This window comes from Mixophyes fleayi, chromosome 12, assembly GCF_038048845.1.
Source record: "Mixophyes fleayi isolate aMixFle1 chromosome 12, aMixFle1.hap1, whole genome shotgun sequence".
Classification (NCBI taxonomy): domain Eukaryota; kingdom Metazoa; phylum Chordata; class Amphibia; order Anura; family Limnodynastidae; genus Mixophyes; species Mixophyes fleayi.
The window spans coordinates 75,173,401-75,198,744 of NC_134413.1; the positions used below are offsets into that span (position 1 = coordinate 75,173,401).

At 42.4% G+C, this 25,344-nt stretch overlaps 1 protein-coding gene across 3 annotated transcripts in view; it reads right to left on the reverse strand.

The window, feature by feature from the left end:
- The window catches only part of LOC142109311 (Fc receptor-like protein 5), a 40,238-nt gene extending 14,894 nt beyond the window's left edge, over window positions 1-25,344 (reverse strand). Inside the window, exons 1-6 of one of the 3 annotated variants that reach the window (XM_075193454.1) lie at window positions 25,094-25,344; window positions 20,696-20,716; window positions 12,409-12,672; window positions 5,800-6,045; window positions 2,798-3,079; window positions 242-496 (exon numbers count right to left, since the gene is read on the reverse strand). In XM_075193454.1, coding sequence (XP_075049555.1) covers window positions 242-496; window positions 2,798-3,079; window positions 5,800-6,045; window positions 12,409-12,672; window positions 20,696-20,716; window positions 25,094-25,124 — 1,099 coding nt within the window. In that variant the 5' untranslated portion in view covers window positions 25,125-25,344. The remainder of the gene's footprint in view (window positions 1-241; window positions 497-2,797; window positions 3,080-5,799; window positions 6,046-12,408; window positions 12,673-20,695; window positions 20,717-25,093) is intronic. The other 2 variants (XM_075193456.1, XM_075193455.1) reach the window with 2 other exon arrangements.

Here is a 25,344-nt window from a genome sequence, read left to right on the forward strand (position 1 = left end):
TGGGGAACAGCCCCCTTGATCGCACGTTATGGACTAACTGGTGGGAGAATGACATTCCTGGACTTAGGGTTGGTCTATTTATGGACATCCATGGACTCATCAAGAAAACTTATTTTTGCATCTTACACGGCTCAGGTGACTGTTCATATCTTAAAAAACACCATTTCTTCAGTATTAAAGTGGATGAGTGAAACATTCTCATTACATCTGTAATCAGGATAAAACTAGTAGATGTACTCACCATCACTGACATCCAGTCTGACAGAGTCACTTCTACCACTAGTCCTGGTCTCACACCAGTAATTCCCACTGTGTGATATATGTGCAGAAGGAATTTTAATGGATGGATTTATCCCTTCATATATCTTATGAGTATCTCTGTACCAGTAATATGTCAGATCTCCTTGTACAGTAGACCCCACATCACATGTCAGTGTCATAGACTCTCCTGTGAATATCTTGTTCCAGTCTGGAGTGAAGGTCACCCTGGGTCTGACTGTAATACATCACATTATACAGGGAAATCAGTAAGACATAACATACAATAACTTGCACAGTTAACATATCTTTTATTATTGCAGGTTAAAGTATCAGGACATTATGTTCTGATCCACCTACCTGTGGTTGAAATCCACCCAACCACACTTCCACATCACTAAGCCCCGACCCTTTCTGGCTACAGCAAAGTGAGACTGCCCTGTGGAAATCTGGACTACTGGGGAGGAAATTCATTCACTCAGGCAGTGTGGGAGCCGAGACCAGCAGCACTAGGTCCCAGCTGTATCCCGGTCTAACGGGCGGTGAGTGGGTGACGTCATCCTACGAGGCACCAATCACACACTGCCTAGGGATAACTCCGCCTCCCGTGACTGGCTACATTTACCGCTGCTCAAGTTTGCATCAGACAAAGGAGAAGAAAAGAACAAATAAGAAGCGGACAAAGAAGAGTGTTCCACAGACAAGGATGAAACAGAAGAAAAGAAGAAAGAAGACCAAAAGGCCTGGCCACGTGGGAGACCAGTGGCGGCAGGACTCTTATCGACCTGAAGGGGTCTTTGTCTGTTTGTGTGCCCCAGTCTTCCCCGAGTGGCAGTCCCACAGCCCCAAGCCAGCTAGGTCCCAATAGCCCCAGGCCCAGTAAGCCCCCAGGTCCCAAAAGCCCAGGCTTGTACCCCTAGCTCCCATCCCTAGCATCCTAGCCCTTAGGCTTTTGTCCTGATGCAGTAGAGTCTTTTTCATATAAAAATACCAATGTTTAGTGATATGCTTGAAAATTATTTTCTGTGCGAATACTCAATTAAAAAGAAAATAAAATTATAGCAATAAAAAGTGTATAAGATAGAAATATGTGAATAAAATACAGTAGTTGTTTGTAGATGTATATATTCTTACTAATATAGTTATACCTCAGCTTTATTTCTCAAATAATTATGTTGGCAGATTTTATTGAATATCTTAATCTTCAATGGTATTCACATAGATAATGAGCATACATATGGACTATTGCTGTAATGTAACTTCCACCATTTTTTTATGGCTAATCAGATTACCTATAAATTATTCTTAATAATTCTGCCTATGACTGCACTCCTTTATGCAATGTAAATACACAAGGTTCTGTGGATACTTTCTATAAAATGCTTCCTTAAGCTTGTCAGCATGAAGGTTCTTCACGGTAATCCATGACCTCTCTTCAGGTCTGTATCCCCTTCAGTGTATCAGATAGTGCACCTGACTTTTCTAGGGTCCAAACCTTTCTCTACCAAAAATCCAGGTGAACCTTCCACAGTGACTAGTGCTGGCCTGTGTAAATATCTGGACCTAAACACTCTAGAATTATACACTGGTTTGAGGAATAAGGCAGATCCAGCTGGTAACAGACCAAAGTTAGCTTCCTGCTAAGTTTAAGAGGTCCAAAATACATGGGACCAAATTTAACAAATCGTTGCTTAAGCCACAATCCACAATGGCAAAACAGCTGAAAGTGTTTAAAAATGGATGACAACTTAACTGAAAGAGTTAGAAGCAATCTGTCTCCTTGTTTTCCCCTAGGTCCTGATGTTTCCTGATTTATTGGGACAATTTTGGACCAAATATCCTCTGTTTCCACAGTATAATATAACTCATTATTCTGTTTTCTTGTCTATTCTTCAGGAGTAAGCTGAGAAGTTCCAACTTGCATTGACTTTGGGACATCCTGAGACGATCAACACTCAAGAAATTCTTCAGAACCAAGTTCAATTGTTCACAAAGGGTTCAGTCTGAGTTTTATATCAATTAAAACCTAAGAGACTCTAGTCCGTTGCTTAGAAATTCCTCACAGTCCATTATGAGCAGTTATGAATGTAAATGACGATCATTCCTTCACTCATGATTATTTTCAGAGCTGATGGAGTCTTGCTTGACAGGGAAGAGTATTTCCCTTTAACTCTAATGAACTCTAACCAAGGTAGCGTTCAAGTGTCACACCACCCTTAGCCAATATAATTACTTATAGTCTAATTTAAAAGTTTACCTTCCCTTTATTTATAACATTAATTCTTGAGTGCAGGAATCTAGTAAAGACAGACTTTGTTCAGTTGATTATTCTATGGGAAGTGGTGTTTGGGAAGGATAATTGTGTCAGAGAGTTATTGGTTATAGGTCTTGGATTAAGATCTTAGGGTGGGAAGGTTGTGGGGGCATCCTGGACACTCATTCTCCTTGAAGTCCCGACAAACCACTTATATAAGTCTTGTAGCTAAATATTACTTCGAGACATTGTGACCTCAATTTTCTATGCTAATGTCATGCTCACCTTGTACCTGGACATGTGACTCTCTGCTCTTCTTCTGTACACTATTGTTTGAAGTTTTTACTTCACAGGTATAATTCCCAGAATCCTCCAGCTGAGCGGACAGAACTCCATATTTATCAGACGAACTGAATTCCTGAACATTCCGTCCATCTCTGTAGAAAGCAAACTGCAGTTCTGTCATCTGTCTGAGCGGACTAAGACTTGTGTCACATGTCAGGGTCATGTTATCACCTTGTGTCACTGGAAATGGGGTCAGTTTAATAATCGGATTTGTGAAGAGCTCTAGGAGAGAGAGAAATAATGATGAAAATATATTATCAAGTAAATATACCCTGAATGCTCTATCTTATAGAGCGCAGTTCAATAGTTTAAAGTAAAATTCAACCAAAAACAGAAAATTCACATTTATGAGGAACATCATAAGTAAAAAACAATATCAAAAGATTATTTTCTGGCGGTCCAGCCTTCACACAATTCAGATAGTGCCCCGATGCCTGGATGTACCTGGCGCTGCTCAGCACGCTCCTGGCAGTGAACATGGGGTGGACACCATACTGCTTGAGTGACAGACAGGAGGAACGAGGAGCTTACGGCAGACACTACAGCCCTCTCCTCGCTCATTCTAAGCTGCTCTATTCTCAAACAGGCACAGAACACAAGAGTAAGACATGACTGCACAGACATAGAAGATTACATGACTCAGGGTAATATAATGAAGGGGCAGTTCACTGAGAAATCACACAACCCTACTACAGTTAGCATAGCCTTCGAAAAGTTGAGGAACTAGAAAGGACTAAATAGCTCACATACAACACCAAGATCCGGGATGATCCAGGACAAAACATCTACTTTACTACGCAGTACTCCACGTCAGCATTAAGAAGACATCGGTACATTCTTCTTAAGGACAACACACTTAAACAAATTAGTATGAGGCCCAAAGTGTTCTACTTAGGTGCCCATGAAATAGACGGAACACTTCTCAGACTCAGCGCTAGAACCAGAGGCTCAGTTCCTGCATCACTATCATCATCCTCATCATTTATTTATATAGCGCCAGCAAATTCCGCAGCGCTTTACAATTGGGGACAACCATTAATAAAACAATACTGGGTAATACATATCGAGAGGTGAGAAGGCCCTGCTCGCAAGCTTACAATCATTGGGACAATGGGAGCTGGATACATGAGGTTTAGTCTACATATTGCATTTCGGTCCAGCCAGATTGCAAAGGAAAAATTAAACAAACAAACAAACACACAAACGGGATTAGTATGCTCTATGATGGTCTTGTGGGCACCAACAGACGATGGGTCATTAACTGCCACCATTTTTACCCGACATTACATAAATATATATATAATGTATACACGGGCACAAAATGTATTGAAAAGATATTTATAATAATAAAATGTTGCACGTCATTACTTCTCCTGCACTAGGCTGTGGCCAGCATAGAGCAGATAGTCCCATCATCCAAGGTCAGTGACACTGGGAATGTCGGCAGATCTACAAGTAAAACCAGGAGATAGGGCGATGGTCCCGGGAATGTGGTGGTAGAGGAACATGATTATGGATAAAGAGGGCTGCCTATGGTAGGTGGGGGATAGAACTGGCTATAAACTTGTAAAGCAATGCAGAGGGTGTGGAGCTGAAATCTTGCTATAGAGCCAGATGCATCTCATTTTTAATAAGATCCACCCTCCCCCCAAAAAAAAGCAAAACATAAAATACTGTATTGTACAAGTAATTTTGTGGAAGTTGCAATGTGCGTTTTGTTTTTTTAGCTGTATGGAAATCGGGTATACGTACACCTGCATTCAACGAGGAGTGAATGTGAAGATACATGTGGTAGTGAATATGGGTGTAGGTCTTCTGTGCTCTAATAGACAATACACAGCAGGATATGTCCAATACAGGTGTGAAATATAAAATCACAAAGCAACGCACAGAAAAAAACAAGTATTCAATTAATGTCACCTGTTAATAATATAGGCATTAATGATAAAACATTAAAAATAAAATTAAAATTGTTTGTTTATTTATTTATTTACATGAAATACACTTATTAGTATGTCTTGAACGTCTACTGCACATGAAATAATCTTTTAAAGTTGCTCTTGATTGCAAACACATGTTATAGCATGCACACACAGCCGTCATCACTAGTAATCATCACTTAGATCAGAACTGTACCTGGGAGATGACTAGAGCATAGATCGGATGGTGCTGCTTGCGCTGAAGGCTGGCACGTGCTTACTGTAGATTTACTACGGGCCTATGTCTCTTTCCTGCCTCCTTCCCTCCCTGAAATAGTAGGCTGTAGTAAGGGCATACTTGCCAACATTTCTTTTTCTTTTTCCGGGAGATGCCGGCTGGGACGTGGGCGTGCAGGGGGCGGGGCGGCAAAATCGCGTCATTTTGGCCCCGCCCCCGTGACGGAATGACGCAAATCGCGTCATTTTACAGCGGGGGCGGGGCTAAACGCCGCGATTACGGGTGAATCGCGGCGTTTAAACTGAATTTTTCCCCCTTCCTATCAGGGAGATTGCCACACTCGTCCGGGAGACTCTCGCAAAATGCGGGAGTCTCCCGGACAATCCGGGAGAGTTGGCAAGTATGAGTAAGGGTCCTTTGCGCTTGAAGATGAATTGAATGTTGCTGCGTTCTGTGGCGTATGAGCCGGTTCTGGGCATGCGCAGAGTGATTTCGCGGACGATACGCGCAAAATTGCTGTTTACGTTCCTTGATGAATTGCGCCCATAATGTCCAAATTAATTTGCAATAATTATGTAACTACTATGATGACATTATACATAACTCGAATAATGAACATGTTGTATTAATATGTAATGAAATCCCTTCACTAAATTCTATTAATAAAAGTAAAAATTTGCACACATTTTTGAAACATAAACATTTACACCATTACTAATAGATAGTATCTTCTGATCTGTTATTTAAAGTGTAATTCTTTACTATATACATTGTCTGGGATTTACCTTGGATGGATATAGAAACTTCATCTGTGTGTTCATAATACAATAAAATTGTACATTTGTAACTCCCAGCTGTTTCTGCGGCTACAGTTCCAACATGTAATATGGGATCAGGACCCCAGTCCCGTATGACACCATTATCCTTGTAAAATATTGTTCTTCTTAAAGTGTGTCCAGGACGATAGTGACATCGTATAATCAGGTCGTCACCTTCATAAACCCTGGGAGGTGCCTGCAGGATGACCACACCTGAAACACAAAGTGATAAAAGATGTTTTACAGAAGGTAACACTCACACAGAGGAGCAAAACTATTTGCTATAGCCTGGAATCAGATTTTGGTTGTTTTGGGGATGTTAGAAAACTAATTATAGGAAATAAATCAATATATCAATTAAATAATATTTTAAAATATCACCTTTGTATAATAAAGTGTATTAAACAACGTTATCAGTTTGATCTATTACTACTATTATTATTATTATCATTTATTTGTTAGACGCCACAAGATTTCCGCAGCGCCGCACACAGTACAAACAGTAGACTATACAGGGTGAAACAGTACAGAATAAACAAAAAGTACCAATACTTCAGAAACTCCAGGCAGTCTGATGCAATAACAACGGAGCAGAAGAACAGGTCTGGAGACAGGAGGGGAGGGGGCCCTGCTCATACGAGCTTACATCCTAAGGGAGGGTAAACAGACAAGGCACAAGAGGAGCCAGTTGAGGCAAGAGGAGAGAAGGGAGGACGAGCAAAGGGAGGAGATGGGGGTTAAGTGGATGGTTGGTAGGCTTTGAGGAAGAGGTGAGTTTTGAGTGCACGTTTGAAGGAGCACAGAGTAGGAGAGAGACGGATGGAACGAGGGAGGTCGTTCCAGAGAAGGGGGGCCGCACAGGAAAAGTCTTGGATTCTGGAATGGGAGGAGGTGATCAGAGTGGAGGAGAGGCGGCGGTCATTGGCCGAGCGCAGGGAGCGGACGGGAGTGTGAATGGAGAGGAGGTTAGAGATATAAGGGGCAGTAAAGTGGGAGAGAGCCTTGTAAGTGGTGGTGAGGAGTTTGAAAAGAATTCTGTAGGGGAAGGGGAGCCAGTGTAAGGCGAGGCAGAGGAGGAGCGGCGTGAGAGGAAGATGAGTCTTGCGGCTGCATTGAGTATACAGCGGGAGTGGGGGAGGCCAGTGAGGAGGGGATTACAATAATCGAGGAGGGAGATGATGAGTGCGTGGATGATAGTTTTGGTGGTATCCTGAGAGAGAAAGGAACGCATGCGGGTGATGTTGCATAGTTAGAAGCGACAGGCTTGGGCAAGGGAATGAATGTGGGGGGCAAAAGAGAGAGAGGAGTCGAGGGTTGCACCCAGGCAGAGTTAGGTGACAGAGGAGATGGTGGTGTTGTTGACGACAATAGAGAGGTCATGGTGGGATGGGAGTCTGGGCGGAGGATAGACAATGAGTTTAGTTTTAGAGATATTGATTTTGAGAAAGCGCTCTGACATCCAGGAGGAGATGGCGGAGAGGCAGTCAGATACCCGAGCGAGGAGGGTGGAAGAAAGATCAGGAGAAGAGATGTAGAGTTGAATGTCGTCAGCATACAGGTGATACTGAAGACCAAAGAAGGAGATGAGAGCACCAAGGGAGGAAGTATAGAGCGAAAAGAGTAGAGGGCCGAGAACAGAGCACTGCGGGACTCCTACGGGGAGAGGGTAGGGGAGGAGGAAGAACCAGACGTGGATACAAAGAAGGAGCGGTTAGCGAGGTATGAGGTGAACCAGGCATGGACAGAACCAGGGAGGCCGAGAGAAGGAAGAGTTTGCAGCAGGTTGGGGTGGTCCACGGTGTCAAAGGCTGCGGAGAGGTCAAGGAGGATGAGTAGGGAGAAGTGACCCATGGCCAGGGCAGTTTCGGTAGAATGGAGGGGGCGGTAGCTGGATTGGAGAGGGTCAAGGAGGGAATTGTCTGAGAGGTGTCTGGTTAGGCGGCTGCAGACAATGTCGGGTTAAGTCTTTAAACACTTAACCTTTCTGGTCCCGACATTGCCGCTTTAAATTAACATTCATAGAAGTTGCAATGACGTCAAACTCTACTGCTGAAGAGCTGTCCATTCAGAAAAACTTGCTGTCACCAAGGTGGTCCCATCGGAGATGTGCAGCGTCGGTTTGGAGGTAAGTCCATTTATACTGAAATCGATTTTTCATACATTCGGTTTTTATTTGTAGGTATCCTCGCTGTCGGAATTGTGGTATTCATTAAAACGAATTCCAACGTACCCTGAGTCAGGGTCGGTTCTAGGGTTAGACCATCAAGGCAGCTGCCCTAAGCACCAAGGGGTTAAAGGTTCATTTATCATAGCAATATCTTATTAGGTAGGGCTCTATTTGGTAACCTTTGAAATGAATGGTTTGGAGTGGTGGAGAGGGGTCATTTGGAGGGGTGGGATTGGAGGGACTGTATCCTCCTTTTACCTTAGGCCCGTAATTTTGCTGAGCCAACCTGATTTTGGAAGATAAGTATTTGTATCCAATAGTGAATCAAGTTAGGAAAAAAAGAAGAAAATAGCTTAGTCACAAATGATGAGATTATTCTAGGTAAAAAGTAATGTACTGACCCCTAAATCTTCATTTACAGTCCAGTACCACAACTACAGCAATATTTGTGTTGTGACTCCTACAAAGCATGAGATTTAGTTAAACAAGTTTTATTGTGATGCACTCTGAGAGTAATTAAAATATAACCTTTATTATTATTATTATTATTATTCCTTTAAAAAAAAGGTTTCATTTTTTATTTTGCTTACTTAAAAGATCTATGGAATGTAAAATAAAATAGTAAGTAATTCAAGAAAAAATAAAGAGTGATTAAAAAATTGCTGCTGTGTTGTTTGTGTTTATCTATAGATACCTAGATATTCTAGTTAATTGCAGTGATGGTTTCTGTAGTTGGGTGGTTATAATTTATTCCTGATCTAGGATATGTCTAATTCAGTTATTAGTGGTTACTCTATGTCCTTTGAGAACTGGTAATTTCTGTGTGTGGTCAGTATCACACTCTGTGGATCCTTATATGTCTTTTATTCACAGGATTTGTTTGCATATTTCCCATTTTATTTGAGTGTAAATCGAGATCTTTTCTTCCCTTGTCCCACACACACATAAAACAGATTAAATTGTGTTTCGTTAAATATCACCAGATTATATAATCTCCCCTCATGTAATCACATATGATCAGGGCCGGTGCTAGGGTCCTCAGCGCCATAGGCACAATGTTAAAAATCCCCCCCCCCCCTTCCCCCCGGCACAATGTAACAAAATCTGCCCCCCCCCTACCCGCCCCCCCGGCACAATGTAAAAACCGCCCCCGGCACAATGTAAACCCCCCCGGCACAATGTAAAAAACTCCCCCCGCTTTTCCTTACCTTGGCTCTGGTCCTCTCTGGCGGGTCCCGTCCCTCACTGACACTGTCGGGCCGTGATAATGATGTCACGCCCGACAGTCAGTGAGTGGAGGGGAGGAGACAGAGCGCCCCATCAGCTGTTGGAGGGGAGGGCGACGGTGGTGATCCATAGCCCCTCCCCCTCCCCGTGGATCGATCTCAAGCTGTCCGGCGGCCGTTTAAGGTATGCTCAGCGGTCGCCGCACAGTTTTCTACTACAATAGTAATTGTTTTTTAATTTTGAGGCGCCCTGCAGAGCCGGGCGCCCTAGGCAACTGCCTAACCTTGCCTAATGGGAGCGCCGGGCCTGCATATGATCACCAAACAGTAGCTACTATGGGGCCACATTGTTTGAAAGAGGGAACTCGCTTATTTCATATGCGGTTACCGCCTAAGGTTATTGAAGCCAGGATGGGGAGATTTGGCCAATACAAAACCTCTTCCCCATCCTGGGCTCCTTAATGTTTTCTATAATGTTAGGAGTTATTGTCAGGTGATCACCAGGGGTCACATCGATTGGTAGAGCGGATTCCTCCCCTCCAAATGAGGGCGTACTTTATTGAGTAGGTGCCTGGAAGTTAAAAATCAGGCATTTCAATGTGGAAGTCAAATAATTCGATGAAGTTGGCTAAATTAATTAATATCGGTTTGCCGTGCGATTGCGATTTGTATGCCACATGTAATGACGCAAAACACAAACATTAACATTCGCACTTACACTTGTAAATAATACACATTTAATAAAGTTCCAGTACATATTCTTTTATATTTAAATGTAATAGACTTAGAGGTTTAATATACTAATGTTAAAAATACATTAAGGCTCAGGATATAGGAAATGTATTATGTTTAGTGTCATTTTAATCTGCACATTACCATCAAGAATCTGCTACTATTGGTGAAGCAATCGCTAGTTATGGAAGATAAAGGATTAATGCTCAAAATCAAAATGATATTGTGTTTGGAATACAAATTGGTTGGTTTAAACTGGATTGGATCGGTTCCCTTAGGCACATGTGCTCAGCTGTTGGAGTGAGCTGGCCCCCACTTTATTGGAGGAATCCTTTGAACTGTCCTATGATTTGCATTGTACTAGACTGACCTTACCCCTGGACCAATGAAGAAAGACCTTAGTTATCTTTGTGGACATCGTGACATCATCACTGTTTTTTTTAACTGAAATTGCATATAAGCAAGTCCTGGGCCAGTGTTAGATCTCTCTTCCTGACTGCAGACTACATGGACCTGTGCCCAGGATACGCTTATGTAATTTGGCTTATATTTTCCTGTTTATTGTTATATTGTTTATTGTTACCTTGTTTATTGTTATATTGTTTATTGTTACCTTTTAAGCGTTATCGTGGCTTGCTGTAAATCCTGCTATCTGTTGCCATTAAATCTTTTTGTGCTTTGGAACCACAATAATCGCATTGGATAATGTTTATTGGTAGCGATAAAATGAACATTACATTAACTATCCTCACTCCATTTCCTGCACTACGGATTTTTTTCTGTAGTGCAGTGCCTGAGCGCTGGCATGCTCGGAGACGTCATCACACGATGAGTCTTTTCCCGACCACCACTACTGGAAATACTATTGGGGGATGGGTATAGAGGGGGGATAGAGTTATAAAAGTCCCTCTCGCCCTTAGCACTGAAGGGGTTAAATCAGAGTTTCATGTATCCTCGATTGGACATCCGCAGCTCTACTCCAATGTGCCCAATCACAAGCAGACTATTTCCGTGCACTGATAAGAAATGCCGTACAATTTTGAAAGTTCAACCAAGCTGTTGGCACCAGGAATTTCACAGTCATTTTGCTTCTTATTTACTGTAGCAGCCAACTGTTATATGGGGGTGGGACACTAATTATAATGAGGAGTCCTCCGTATGTGGAGAACCCCTTGTCGAAGTCGTATAATTGGATGAACAAAAGTATATTGGTTAATATTGTTTTACCGTGCGATTGCGATCAGTATGCCACTTAACACGTGGCACGGCGCGATCACATGGTAAAATACGCACGTACACACTCGCACTCCCACATTTAGTTATATATATATATTTCATATTATAATGGTTCCATTCCCCAGTGATTTATGAGCAGATGGTATTTAGTTTATAGTTATATATATATATATATTTTAAGATTATATGTACACTTTAGTGATATTTAAGGTTCAGGTTACAGGAAACATGTCATGTTTAGTATCATTTTAATCCCCTATTCATCAGCAGTTGTCCGGTTCATTCGCCGAAGAGATCGCACATTGCATACTCTAGTTAGCGATGTTAGGGAATAAATGTTTAAACTGTTACTGACTGTGTATTGTGAATAGACTAGCTTAAACTGGTTTCTGGGTGGGAGAATCATCTGGAATGTTGAGCCTCACTCTTGGACGGGGTTGTTTAAACTAGCCTATGACCTGTTTACACTGGACCCTCCTGAAGCCTGGACCTATAGAAGCAATCCACGTCATCTGCATTGTTTTTTCTGTAACACTGAGTGTATATAATACTGTTTTGCTGGTATTGGTTTCAGTCATTCTCTGACCACAGTATTCTGGAGTGAAGTACTGTAAGCTGGTACCAGCATAGCGCAGCTTAGCGCAGCGAAGGGTGCAGCGGTATGTATGTATATATTTTGTATCGTCTGTACTGTATGCTTATGTATTGAACTGTTAAATTTTGCATCTACTACATAAATTATTTTTGTGCTTTGGAAACACAAGTAATCGCTTAGACAATGCTTATTGGAAAATGATAAAATTACTTTAATACCCTTTAATAAAGGTATGCTCACATAATCTGTCTTCATGGCTTCCCTACTTTCTAGAGACACAGATTTCTCCTGGAATTGTTTCAATTCCCCGGTGTGGAATAAAATCCTTATGTCACGTTATGAGTCAATTTGGAAAGATTACATTTTTGGACTTAGGCCTAATTTGTTAAAGGAGTATTTAGAATGTAGAATTGTACAGGTTTTATATGAAACATTCATGGACTGTACAAGAAAACATTTTTGCATTGAACAATAGGAAACACCTTCTTTATTTATAGAAAGTAATTTCCAAACTTACTACCCAAATCTTCTCAGGTAAAACACTCTTTCTTCAGTACTATAGTGGCTGAGTAATATGTTCTCAATACATCTCTAAGGATAAAACTAGTAGATGTACTCACCATCTCTGACATCCAGTCTGACAGAGTCACTTCTACCACTAGTCCTGGTCTCACACTGGTAATTCCCACTGTCTGATGTTTCTGCAGAAGGAATTTTAATTGATTGTTTTGTAACTGTATTTATCCAGTAAGTATCTCTGTACCAGTAATATATCAGATCTCCTTGTACAGTAGACCCCACATCACATGTCAGTGTTATAGACTCTCCTATGAATATCTTGTTCCAGTTTGGAGTGAAGGTCACCATGGGTCTGACTGCAGCTCCTGTAATACATCACATTATACAGGGAGATCAGTGAGATAAACACACAATAACTTACCAGTCACCATACCTCCTATCATGAGTCACCATACCTCCCATCATGAATCACCATACCTCCCATCATGAGTCACCATACCTCCCATCATGAGTCACCATACCTCCCATCATGAGTCACCATACCTCCCATCAGTGCAGATTATAGTATTGGGACAGTATGTGGCCACCCCCAGATACACCCAGCTATGGCCAACTAAATACTGATCTGCCCCAACCGTGCCCTTATTTAAGGAAACCACACTGCTAAGTTACTTATCCCCTCCTACCCTCTCTTGGTCTGCAGTAAATTGAGACTGTCCTGTGAAAATCTGTGCTATTGGGGAGACGCATTCATCCATCTCTTTTCTATTCTTTCATTGGCTACTATACACTTTAATAGATCTAATTCTTACTTTACTCTCTTTACATTCAAATACATTGTGTCATTTGAGAATGACACAAATATTATTTTACACAAAGTCTGCTGCCTCAGTTTTTATGATGGCAATTTGCATATACTCCAGAATGTCATAAAGAGTGATCAGATTAATTGTAATTAATTTCTAAGTCCCTCTTTGCCATGACAATGAACTTTATCCCAAAAGCAACATTTCCACTGCATTTCAGCCCTGCCACAAAAGGACCAGCTGACATCAGGTCAGTGATTCTCTCATTAACACAGGTGAGAGTGTTGACGAGGACAAGGCTGGAGATCACTCTGTCATGCTGATTGAGTTAGAATAACAGACTGGGAGCTTTAAAAGGACACTGGTGCTTGAAATCATTGTTCTTCCTCTGTTAACCATGGTTATCTGCAAGAAAACACGTGCAGTCATCTTTGCATTGCACAAAAAGGGCTTCACAGGCAAGGATATTGCTGCTAGTAAGATAGCATCTAAATCAACCATTTATCCGATCATCAGGAACTTCAAGGAGAGAGATTCAATAGTTGTGAAGAAGGCTTCAGGGTGCCCAAGAACATCTAGCAAGCTCCAGGACCATCTCCTAAAGTTGATTCAGCTGCAGGATCGGGGCACCACCAGTGCAGAGCTTGCTCAGGATTGGCAAAGGCAGGTGTGAGTGCATCTGCACGCACAGTAAGGCGAAGACTTTTGGAGGATGGCCTGGTGTCAAGAAGGCCAGCAAAGAAGCCACTTCTCTCCAGGAAAAATATCAGAGACAGACTGATATTCTGCAAAAGGTGCAGGGATTGGACTGCTGAGGACAGGGGTAAAGTAATTTTCTCTGATTAATCCCCCTTCAGATTGTTTGGGGCATCTGGAAAAACGCTTGTCCAGACAAGGAAAGGTGAGCGCTACCATCAGTCCTGTATCATGCCAACAGTGAAGCATCCTGAGACCATTCATGTGTGGGGTTGCTTCTATGCCAAGAGAGTGGGTTCACTCACAATTTTGCCTAAGAACACAGCCATGAATAAAGAATGGTACCAAAACATCCTCCAAATGAAACTTCTCCCAACCATCCAAGAACAGTTTGGTGATGAACAATGCCTTTTCCAGCATGATGGAGCACTTTGCCATAAGGCAAAAGTGATAACTAAGTGGCTCAGAGATCAAAACATCAAAATTTTGGGTCCATGGGCAGGAAACTCCCCAGACCTTAATCCCTTTGAGAACTTGTTGTCAATTCTCAAGAGGCGGGTGGACAAACAAAAGCCCTCAAATTCTGACAAACTCTAAGCATCGATTAGACAAGAATGGGTGGCCATCAGTCACTATGTGGCCCAGAAGTTGATTGACAGCATGCCAGGACGAATTGCAGAGGTCTTCAAAAAGAAGGGTCAATACTGCAAATATTGACTCTTTGCACAAACGTTGTGTAATTGTCAATAAAAGCCTTTGACACTTATGAAATGCTTGTAATTGTACCATAGCAACATCTGACAAAAAGGTCTAAAAACACTGAAGCAGTAAACTTTGTGAAAACCAATACTTGTGTCATTCTCAAAACTTTTGGCCATGACTGTAGACCCTTAAAACTCCAGTATGAAACTGAAAACAATAGAAAAAAATGCAACAGTATAAACTGCATGATTAATCAATTGATTTTTTTATCGATAACCTTACAAATCTTTGTTGATCCGAAACACAATGAGCTAGGTCTATTTATAGTATATGGGGATATTCCCACGACCATGAGAAAATCCCCTAATACTATAAATAGACCTTGTGCAATGAACTAAGCTCATTGCATATCGGAGCTTCTAGCTAGTAGAAGCTGTTTGTGGATCTTACAAAATGGGGCCCGCCTAGCTGAAGCAATGAAGACTTCAATCAACAAGGGGTCCTTCTGGCTGAAGACTTCAATCAACAGGGGGACTTTGGGCCCAAGAAGAACTGAAGAGATTTCAAGCATGGACTATTGGATAAAAATACTTTGGTGACATTACAAACATGGACTTTGAGAATTGCAAATTTATTTTGTACATTACAAGCATGGACTTTGGGAATTACAAATTTATTTTTGACTTGTACAAGTCGGACTTTGGATACAAATTTATTTTGGACTTTGGTGACAGTCATTTTTGGATTAAAAGCTGCTGACAACAGAAGAAAACTTCAGTGGTGAGTATATTGGGGATTTATTATTTTTAATAAAAATATATGGTGTAAATGAGGGTGTTTACTGTCTTTATTGTGGGTTTATTATTTTTAATAAATAAATAATATTTTAGTGGTTTTAATTAGGGAGTTGTGGTTTTGTAAACATTTGGTTTGCGGAACTACAGGTCCCAGCCAGCCGTGGGTGTCAGGGCATGTTGGCACTTGTGGTTCTCCAAGTGTCAACATGCCCTGGCTGCCATGGGTATGCTGGTGCTTGTAGTTATACAAGTAGCAGCATGCCCACACTATTTATGGCACCCTGGCTGGGACTTGTAGTTCCACAAAACTGAATGGCGTCTCTTTGTTTTTTTCAACTATATTCCCCTACACCCACCGCTCAGTGGTGTAGGAAGAGCCCTAGTGCTATCAGCACTGGTCTGGGTGTTCATTGAGGGGGGGGCCGCTCATTTTTTTCTGCGGACCCCATTCCCTAGGGAATCCAGCCCAGCGCTGTACAGCCTGGGGTTGGTTTGTCAATATGGCAGTGGGAACCCTGCTGCGGGTCCCCTTGCTATGGTGCCTCCAACCCCGGCTGGTTTGCCTAGTGCTGGTTCCATGAAAATCGGGGGGGACCCCACGTAAAAATTTTCCTCGATTTTCATGGAACCAGCAGTAGTCTGGCAGCACTAGGGTTAAAACTGAATAGAGGGAGGACCCCACGCTTTTTTTTTTTTTTACACTTTGCAGAACAGTATTGCATAACAGTGTAACAGTGATGTGTTTATACAACTTGCTGCTACAACACAGGAGAGTTAGCTAACACGGGAGTGTTTTGCAGCGCAGCAAATCGCCAGAGGTGACCAGCAATTTTGAAGATCAGGATAAAAGTCGCAGCTTGATACATTTGAGAAATTTTTGACTAAAATCATGGATTATCACCCGCGATTTGCCGCGATTTTAACACGCTGAAAAAATCAGACCTTGATACATTTACCCCCTGGTCTTTGTATAATTATGTTTAGTTTAATAATGTATTCTGTCTGTATATTGTATACTACTATCAATTTAATGTATGGTACTGCAGAACTTTTGTGGAGCATTATAAATAAAGCATATTAATAATAACTTTCTAGTCAGATTGATGTACTTATTTCTATAAAACACTTTTCTTTTATCTTTTCCCAGTTGCAGGTGTTATATATTTCATGTTACCTGTTTTTATGTACACAACAGTAGGGCTCATTTACTAACATTGTATTCAGGTGCAAAGTTTGCATTGGATCACAGCAATTAGTTTTTATCTTCCTCAGGAAGTACAAAATGTCCGAGGTGCACATGTAGAACCAAGCCACGGCTGCACAGTGTTCAAAAGAATGTAATGTACCTATAGTGCACAACTAGCATATTGGGGCTAAAATTGGTCTGGTCACCAAAAAATAAACAAAAAACCCAACGTGCCAGTATTCAGCAGTATTCGGCAGTTAAATTTGCCAGATAATAATGAGAATCATCATAATTGTTTATTTGCAAGATGCCACAAAACTACTGCACTGGACAGACAGAATAGCAAATAGAACAAAATACAAATCATACATTAGTACATATAAGGTTGATGAAGAAGGTGCACATGCGAGACAGAATAGAGAGAGCCGGTGAGAGCTTACAATCCAGAGAGTACTGAGAGAATAGGAGCCAGTGGATATTGGGACTGTAGCTGTTGGTAGCTTGAATTGGATTCTGGAGGTAATGGGGAGCCAGTCTAGTGATTTGCCAGGTGGTGCAGCAGACTTGGATCAGCCTTGCCATGACATTTAAGATGAATTGTAGCAGAGATAGAAGAGAGAGAGGAAGGTCAGATAGTAGGAGGTTGCAGTAGTCAATGTGGGAGATCACAAGAGAAGGGTTGAGGGTAAAGCCAAGTATGGCATGAAGGCAGCAGGCATGTGGAATCGAGCAGAACCCCGTCTCACTGTTTGATGTTGTCAACTGTGATACCGACTAGAAGGAGGGGGTAGTGACACTGCGAGGAGGTGAGATGATGAGCTCTGTTTTGGACATGTTGAGCTTTAGGTCGCATTGGGAAATCCAAGTGGAGATTGTGGAGAGAAAGTTGGACATATGGGATAAAAGAGAGGAAGAGAGGTCGGGGGAGGAAGAGGTAGATCTGAGTGTTATCTGCAGGTGGTAATGGAGTTAAAGAGCATATTAGTTCACCAAGAAAATAGGTATATAGAGAGAAAAGCACAGGGCCAAGAGGGACCCCAACAAATGGCAAGATAGGTTTAGGCAAACATTGGGAGATAGGAGAATGAGTTTGAGGAGTCAAGTTGTTGAGGAAGAGAGAATAGTTTGAAGACCTCATCGTTGATAACTGGAAAGAACTGATGGTGGGTAGAGGACTGGAGGAGAAGATGGGTGTGAGTTGCTGAACCTGACAAAAGAAGATGCCTTGACAGATGGTTTGATTTTGCCTGTAAAGTGGTTGGAAATCCTGTGAGCAGTGAGGGAAGAAGGGGAGGTAGTGGGGTGGGCAGAGAAGTGAGTTGGAGGCAAAGAGGCAACTGGATGAAAAGGATGCCCCATGAGTTGTCCAGGTCTCCTGCTAGAGTGACCCCTGGGTCTATGTTTAAACCCTTTCCAATTGCCTATGCTGGTTGAGAGAATAATTATATTTACCGAACTGGCACAAACAATGGGGAATAAAGAGAGGTACTAGTAGGATCTAAAAGAAAGAAAATGGCAGATGGACTTGTAAGACTTGTTCCCGGGTCTTGCGAGTATGATTATGAATTTACCTGGAGCATGCTCACTTCAGCAATCTGTCTACTTTCCATACATTGACAATCCCCTGCAGTCCATTGCACAAACAACAGATTTTTGTGTCTATGTGCCTTGATGGTATGTTCCAGCCTTTCTATCTGACCGACAACCCAGTCTCCTGGCTCTGTAAGATGACTCTTCTGGCTTTGAATTCTCCGTTATGTACAAATGCTTGAATGGGTTCCAACTCTTTGGCTGCCCCCTCACCTATGTCTCTGATTTGCTCTTTGGTCTCCATCTCATTGATTCCTGTTCATTATCAGCCAGCAGTAATTTAGTGACGTGTATAGGACCTTCTTGGAGGCCAGATCTCACCCCCAGTCTACGTATGATGCTATGACATTAGTCATTCCACAATGGAAGTTACATTTTATTTCCACTAAATCCACAGATATAAACATTTGTAAACTATTTTCTGATGAACAAATTCCACATGAGAATAAAGGGAGCCATCATCATCATCAGCTATTTATATAGCGTCACTAATTCCGCAGCACTCTACAGAGAACTCACATCAGTCCCTGCCCCATTTGAGCTTACAGTCTAAATTCCCTAACATACACACACTGAGAGAGGCTAAGGCCAATTTGATAGCAGCCAATTAACCTGCTAGTATGTTTTTGGAGTCAAATGATAGTGACCATGGATGTACAAATGACTTTACAATCCGTTGAAGGTCTTGTCCTGCGAAAATCATGGACAGATGGGGCTTAGCCTGATCCTCCTGAAGTGGGTCATATTTCTCCTTTATGATGCTTGGAGTAATAAATACCCCCTTTTTCTTTGATTAGCCACACTTGGCAGGGATGCCCCAATTCTCCAGCTCTCTTTGCAATTGCTATGTATTGAGATAGGGTGGAATTGTTGAGGACTTTGTAGGTAAGGGGGAATAATTATGGATTCTGGAGGACACAGAGAGACAGTGTTTGGCAGAAACATATATAGTTTAAAATTGTTTTTTGTTTGCTATATCACACTATTGTGTTCTTTTTTCTTTCTTTATTGAGCAGGACAAGACACAAGGAAACAATTTGGTTATTTGTCAGTGTAAGTTCCCATTTCACGTGCATATTTATTTATTTTTCATATTTTCGATTTTTTAAACTTGGGTGTTCACACTATTCAAAGTGTGATTTATTGTTTTGTTATTTTACTGCTGTATGACGTCGTGGGGTCCTGTTTTTTTTGTGTTGTGTTTACACTTCCTCCCACTTTACACAACACACCGCTGGTCACCTGGAGATTTCTTGAACTAACACATTGACCACTTGAGTAGAATAGGAACAGCAGCCGCTGAATGACTGTTTGGCACATGATATAAATACATTTCTTAGAATACACTCCTAGGTGTAAATGTATCAAGCTGCACATTTACGGTGGGTTTGAAAAGTGGAGATGTTGCCTGTAACAACCAATCAGACTCTAGCTATTATTTTGTAGAATGTACGAAATAAACGGTAACTAGAATCTGATTGGTTGCTATAGGCAACATCTTCACTTTTCAAACCCAACGGAAACTCGCAGCTTGATACATTTACCCGCTAATGCTTACCTCCTCGGGACTATAAAGTAGTAGTAGTAGTAGAGACATGCGGTTAATGCAGAGCTTCACTGAGATCCTTCTTTGTTCCTGTTAATGCGCCATTCCATTACAACTTACTCTTTTTGGGTGGAAATTTGTAAGATTGTTTCGGAGGTGACCTCTCCCATCTGGAGAAAAGTTCCAATTCCAGTTCAATTACTGGGATTGGTTGAGAAGACCCTCTCAACACATGAAGGGATCCTACTTTTTCTTTTACTATGCCTGAGAGGTAATTACACGTAAATAGAAGGTCCAAGGGGCTCAGCAACTGCGCAGTTCCAGGCCCTGCTCCTCTATTTAGTGTCCGCAATCAGCATGGAGCGTAACTCTCTCTGTGTGACGGCTGACACCACAAGGGATTAATTCTGTTCAGAGAGGAAGGGAATTCCGTTCTTCCCTTCCCCTCTGAGCGGGAGGTCATGTGTACAGTGGGCAGCGGAAGAGGAGGATGCAGATGGCCGGTTTGTTACGTTAAGTCAGGGGAGGGGCCCTAGTAACCTTGAGGATCACTTCCAACTTATCCTATGGGTCCCGCAAATTTCCAATGACACCCCTGATAGCCCCCTGTTAGTGGCATCCTGTAAGCAACTCTGTACTAGCACCGTACAAAACTACCTATATTAATCATTGCTACATAGACAAGTGTCTCAAATTCTGGTTATTATTAATTATATATATATTTGGCGCCACAGATTCTGTAGCACCGGACAATCGTACAAATACAGATAGGACATAACCAATGCAGTAAGTAAAATGACCAATACATGAGCCAGTTACGCATAAGTAGCACCGATGAGTGGGAGTAAAGCTGTAGGGACTCCCACAGAAAAAGACGTGACACGACATATATGGGAGACGGACATTTGACAGACATCAGCAGCAGCAGCTATTTGTATAGCGGCACTATATAAAAAAAAAATACAAGAAAATAAAGTATCTGTACGCCTAACAAACATTGTCATTAAAGAGGACAGACTTTAAAATATATCAGGAATTGTTTAAAGAGCATAACTGGTAACTTACCCGCTTTCTGGATAACCAACACTGTAGAAAAGAATAGAAAAAGAGTTAATGGATATAATTCAATATAGTCCCCCCTCAGGGGGCCTGAAATATTATGTGGTAGAAGCATTGTTAGACACTAGGGGGTATATTTACTAAACTACAGGTTTGAGAAAGTGGAGATGTTGCCTATAGCAACCAATCAGATTCTAGTTATCATTTATTTAGAACATTCTACAAAATGACAGCTAGAATCTGATTGGTTGCTATAGGCAACATCTCCACTTTTTCAAATCTGCAGTTTAGTAAATATACCCCTAGCTCTCATCTAGCGTTGGATCTCTAGGGTCATGCCACAGGGGTAGTGTTGACTGAGGAGCCATTTTTCAGTTGGATTATTGTTTCTCTCACAATCTGTCTGCACCCACATTGTCAAATGCTGGAGCTGGCGTCATGTGACAGGTGGGCGGAGCAATCACCCTACAGTAACAGGAAACGTTTTATATGGAGGCTGGAGGAGATTGCTCCCATTGGGATGCAGGAAGCAAGGTGTAAACCTAATCCCTGCCACCACTAGAATTATGCTGTCCAAAACTCTCTCCTCTTGTCTCATGGTGGAAACAGCCCTAAGGCCCTAGTGTTTTTACTTCCCAAAATGTGTAAGACCCAAACCAAATAATGCAGGATTCCATATGCTTACCCAATGATATCTATAGGCCTATTTATCAATCTAGGGTGCACAGGGCCGCATTTCCCTTTAAACGACCTAGGCCACCAGACAGTGGCAGGGTGCCTAGGTCACCTAGCAGATGATCAGCATTAGGTCATAACTGTTGCGGGTTGGCCCTCACCTTTAAGTGTAGCTAATTATCTGGGGGTGGGGATATTAATGTTACATGGGGGTGGGAGTTGGGTGTATAAACGGTATCTTGGGGTGTACCAATGATATCTGGGGGTATACTTATGTTATGTGGGGGTGTATTAATGTTATCTTGGAGTGTATTAATGTTAACTGGGGGTGTATTAATGTTATCTGGGAGGATGAAGTAATGTTCTGTATGGGATGGTTTAGGCAGTGTAGCGAAGTTAAGTGTATGTGGGGGGGGGGGTGTAGTTATGCCATGTTTTATATATTTGTTTGGGGTCATCGGTAGGACAAGCCAGATGGTACCAAGGCATGAGCCTCATTGAAGCAGGGGTGTGGCCTAGGAGTGACGTGAGTGCACCACTCAGGAAGCATTACTGTTCAGCATAGGGACAAAATCACCTAGTGCGAAGCAGGCAAGTTACGTTTAGCGCACAGTGTGGCGGTGAAGTGGGTTTGCAGTAATGCCATGTATGGACAGTTTGAATATCGCCTCAGAAGGAGGGAAAAAATGCCATGTAATACAGGGGGAGACGCCCATGTTAAGAGAGGAAAGCCCCTGACATTGTGGAGATGACCCCAGAGAGAAGGGGGAAGCCTATCTGCAGCATGGAGTACTAGTACATTAAGATAGGGGAGAAGAGTCCCTGGAACACAGTGCGATAGGAAGACTACAGAGATAGAGCATGGACACTGCAAGTAGCAGTGTAGAATCTAAGGGAGAAGTCAGCCCTGCAGAGGAGTGTCATAGCCCAAACAAGTGAAGTGTCACTTGTTTGATGAGATGTAGTTAGAAGTACACAGATAAAGAGTGTGCATCATATAGGACAAGGAGTCTATCAGTTTTACTTAAGAAGGCCAAGAAACCCACACTCACCAGAAAGGCCCTAACTATATCCAACAGAAGAAAAGAATATTGACTTCCGGATTGCAAATCCCTGTCCAACGCAGGGATAACAATATCCTGGTGGAAATTAAATTTGGACACCACTTTGGGCTGGAAAGAAGCTCTAGTGCGCAGAACAGCTCTGTCAGCGTGAAAAACAAGAAAGGGCAACTTGCAAGACAGAACGGACAATTCAGATACTCATCTCGCAGACGGTATAGCGAGTAAAAAAGATACCTTCCAGGTAAGAAATTTGTAAGTGACAGATTCCTGGGGATAAATGTATGAAACTTCGATTCCTGAAAGTCGCTGGAAATCAGCGACTTTGCAGAGGAAATTTAAAGCGGTGATGGCTTGTAAAGGCAAATCGACGTTTCATACACTTACTACCAGAGAGTCAAAAGCAACAAGTTCAGGTCCCATGGCGCAACTGGCAGAACAAAGGCTGGTTGCACATGAAGAACCCTCTGAAGAAAGGTCTGGACCTCTGCCAAAACAGCCAGTCATCTTTGGAAAAAAATGGACAAGGCCGAGATCTGAACCTTGAAGGAAGCCAACTCAGTCTCCTGTAAGAAGGACAAGAAATGAGCCAGTCGGAAAGAAGAGGTGGGAACACCTCAACTTTACACCAGTCTATGTAGGTCTTCCAGGTCATATTTTTGGGAAGATACTGGTTTCCTGGCACTAATCATGGTTTGGATGACCTTCTCAGATAGACTCTTTTTGCAGAGAATCAGGCCTCAATCGCCAGGCAATCAAACTCAGGTGTGCTAAGTCCTGGTGGAAAAAACGGACCCTAAATTAGAAGATGGGAGGAAGTCTCCAGGGTGGTTCTTTCACCATGCTGAGAAGATTGGCATACCATGACCTTTATTTAACCAAACAAGAAATGTGTTCGGTTCCATGGCATCAGTCAGATAGCGAATGGACTCCATCCTGAATTTGACCACCCTGAAGTGTAATTTGAAAGACTTCAGGTTCAGGATGGGCCGGAAGGACAAAAACATTTTTTGCACAAGAAAGAGGTATAAGTAACAGCTTTTTGTTCCCTTGGTACCAGGACAATCATTCCGGATGACAACAGGGACCAAAATGGTCCCCTGATAAGCCAATATCTTGGAAGATAAGTGTAAAGGAAATGTTGTGGAAGCATCCTTAACAGGTCAAGAATGTAACCTCTGTTCACTATACCACTTACCTAGGCGTCCAGAGAAGAATGGATTCACTGGTCCCGAAAGAAGAGGAGATGGTCCCCCACCACAGAGCTTCTGGATAGGGGAAGAGTGAAGTCATGTAGTTTGTTTGTCAGCCGACTTGTGTCAGGCGTCTGCCTCTCCAAGCCTGTCTACCTCTTTGAGGATCCCCCTGTCGGGCAAAAGACTGGCCCCTCACGGAAGTTCCCCTCGATCTTCCGACATAGAGAAAGGACAGGAATCTCTGGCTTGTTTGGGGCATTAACAGGGAGAAAGAAGCTCTTCAGTCCCATGGCCTGGGAAACGATTGTGTCCAGTTCTGGGCCAAAGAGGACTGACCCCACAAAGGGTAATGCCTCAGTGGAAAACTTTTCCCACATGCAGAGGAGTGAGCATGCACCGCAGAGGCAAAGTACTAGTAAGGGATTGGCGGGCTTCTCTGACAGAAAACCCAGCAAGGGGGGAGGTGCTATCCTCTGGAGAAGAAGCCCCTCCTCCTTTATTCCCAGCCCCAACAACGGTGGCAAATAGTCCCTGATGGGAGCCTTTACTACCTCAGCCCCTTACCAGGCCATTTTCGCCCAGCTACTTGACTCTCTAATGCTTTCTGTCCTCATCTGACTTGCTTGTAGAGTCACTGCTTGCTAGCCGGCAGGGACCGGAGCCAGTCCAGTCTCAGCCACGCTGGAGGAGACTAGGACTGCATGCCGCTGCTCCCGGCTCGGACCGATGCTGATCTGGAGCAGCTACTGGGTCCCTGGTCGCTGTACTGCAGCTGACCAGGTGACCCAGAAACAAAAGAAAATGAAAGAAAACAAAGAAAAAGGTACCCTACTCCATGGGCACTAAATAAAAAAACCTGAAAGATCTTCGCGCAGGGGGCATAGAGGGGAGGGAGCAGGCCAGACAAGTTGTTTTTATAAGTGCCTTACTCCAAGCACAGCGCCCTCTATACCCCTCCCCCCATGGTAAGCAGTACCCACCCGAATGGAAATCAATGAGAAAAGTACATCAGAAATTCATTAGCAAATTTTAATGCGTTTATTGTACTTTGAGCAGTGCTTCGTTCAGTGAAAATTGCCCTGCTCAATACATTTTAAATAAAATTGATATATTTTAATCATTGTGTTAAACGAGCACTGTGGTAAATTTTAAAAATAGAGTTTCAGACAGTTGTACATAGCAAGACATTAGTAGCACAGATAATAAAATAATATTCACAAAACATGAGGGGACATAGTCTGTACGTCTGTCCTACAGAATATAGAGACAAGACAACGCATACGTGGTAATGGAGGGGAGTGTTTCTGGGGTGTTCAGTGTCCCATTCAGAATGTTTCTATGGTGCCCAGTCATGTCTAGTTACACCCCTGTATACATCATGTTATTGAATAAGCTCAAGTTATATTATACGGCAGAGATACAATTATCTATTGGAAATCAGACGGACACTGAGTACAAATCACTATACTTACAGAGGAAGAAGATGAAGGTCTCTGTGTACATGGTGACCGGCTGGAGAATGCAGATAAAGATCTCACTGACTGGTATAAAGCAGAAGATTAGATCTGACTGTACCTTCCTGTATATTACATAAAGAAGGAAGGATTATGGCGCAACGTCCACTGTAATAACATCACTGCAGCCGTGTGGACAAAAGCATTTTTTCCTCATTAGCGAACTGCTAATTTTATTATAAAAGTTTAAGGTTATGTTAAAAACAAGG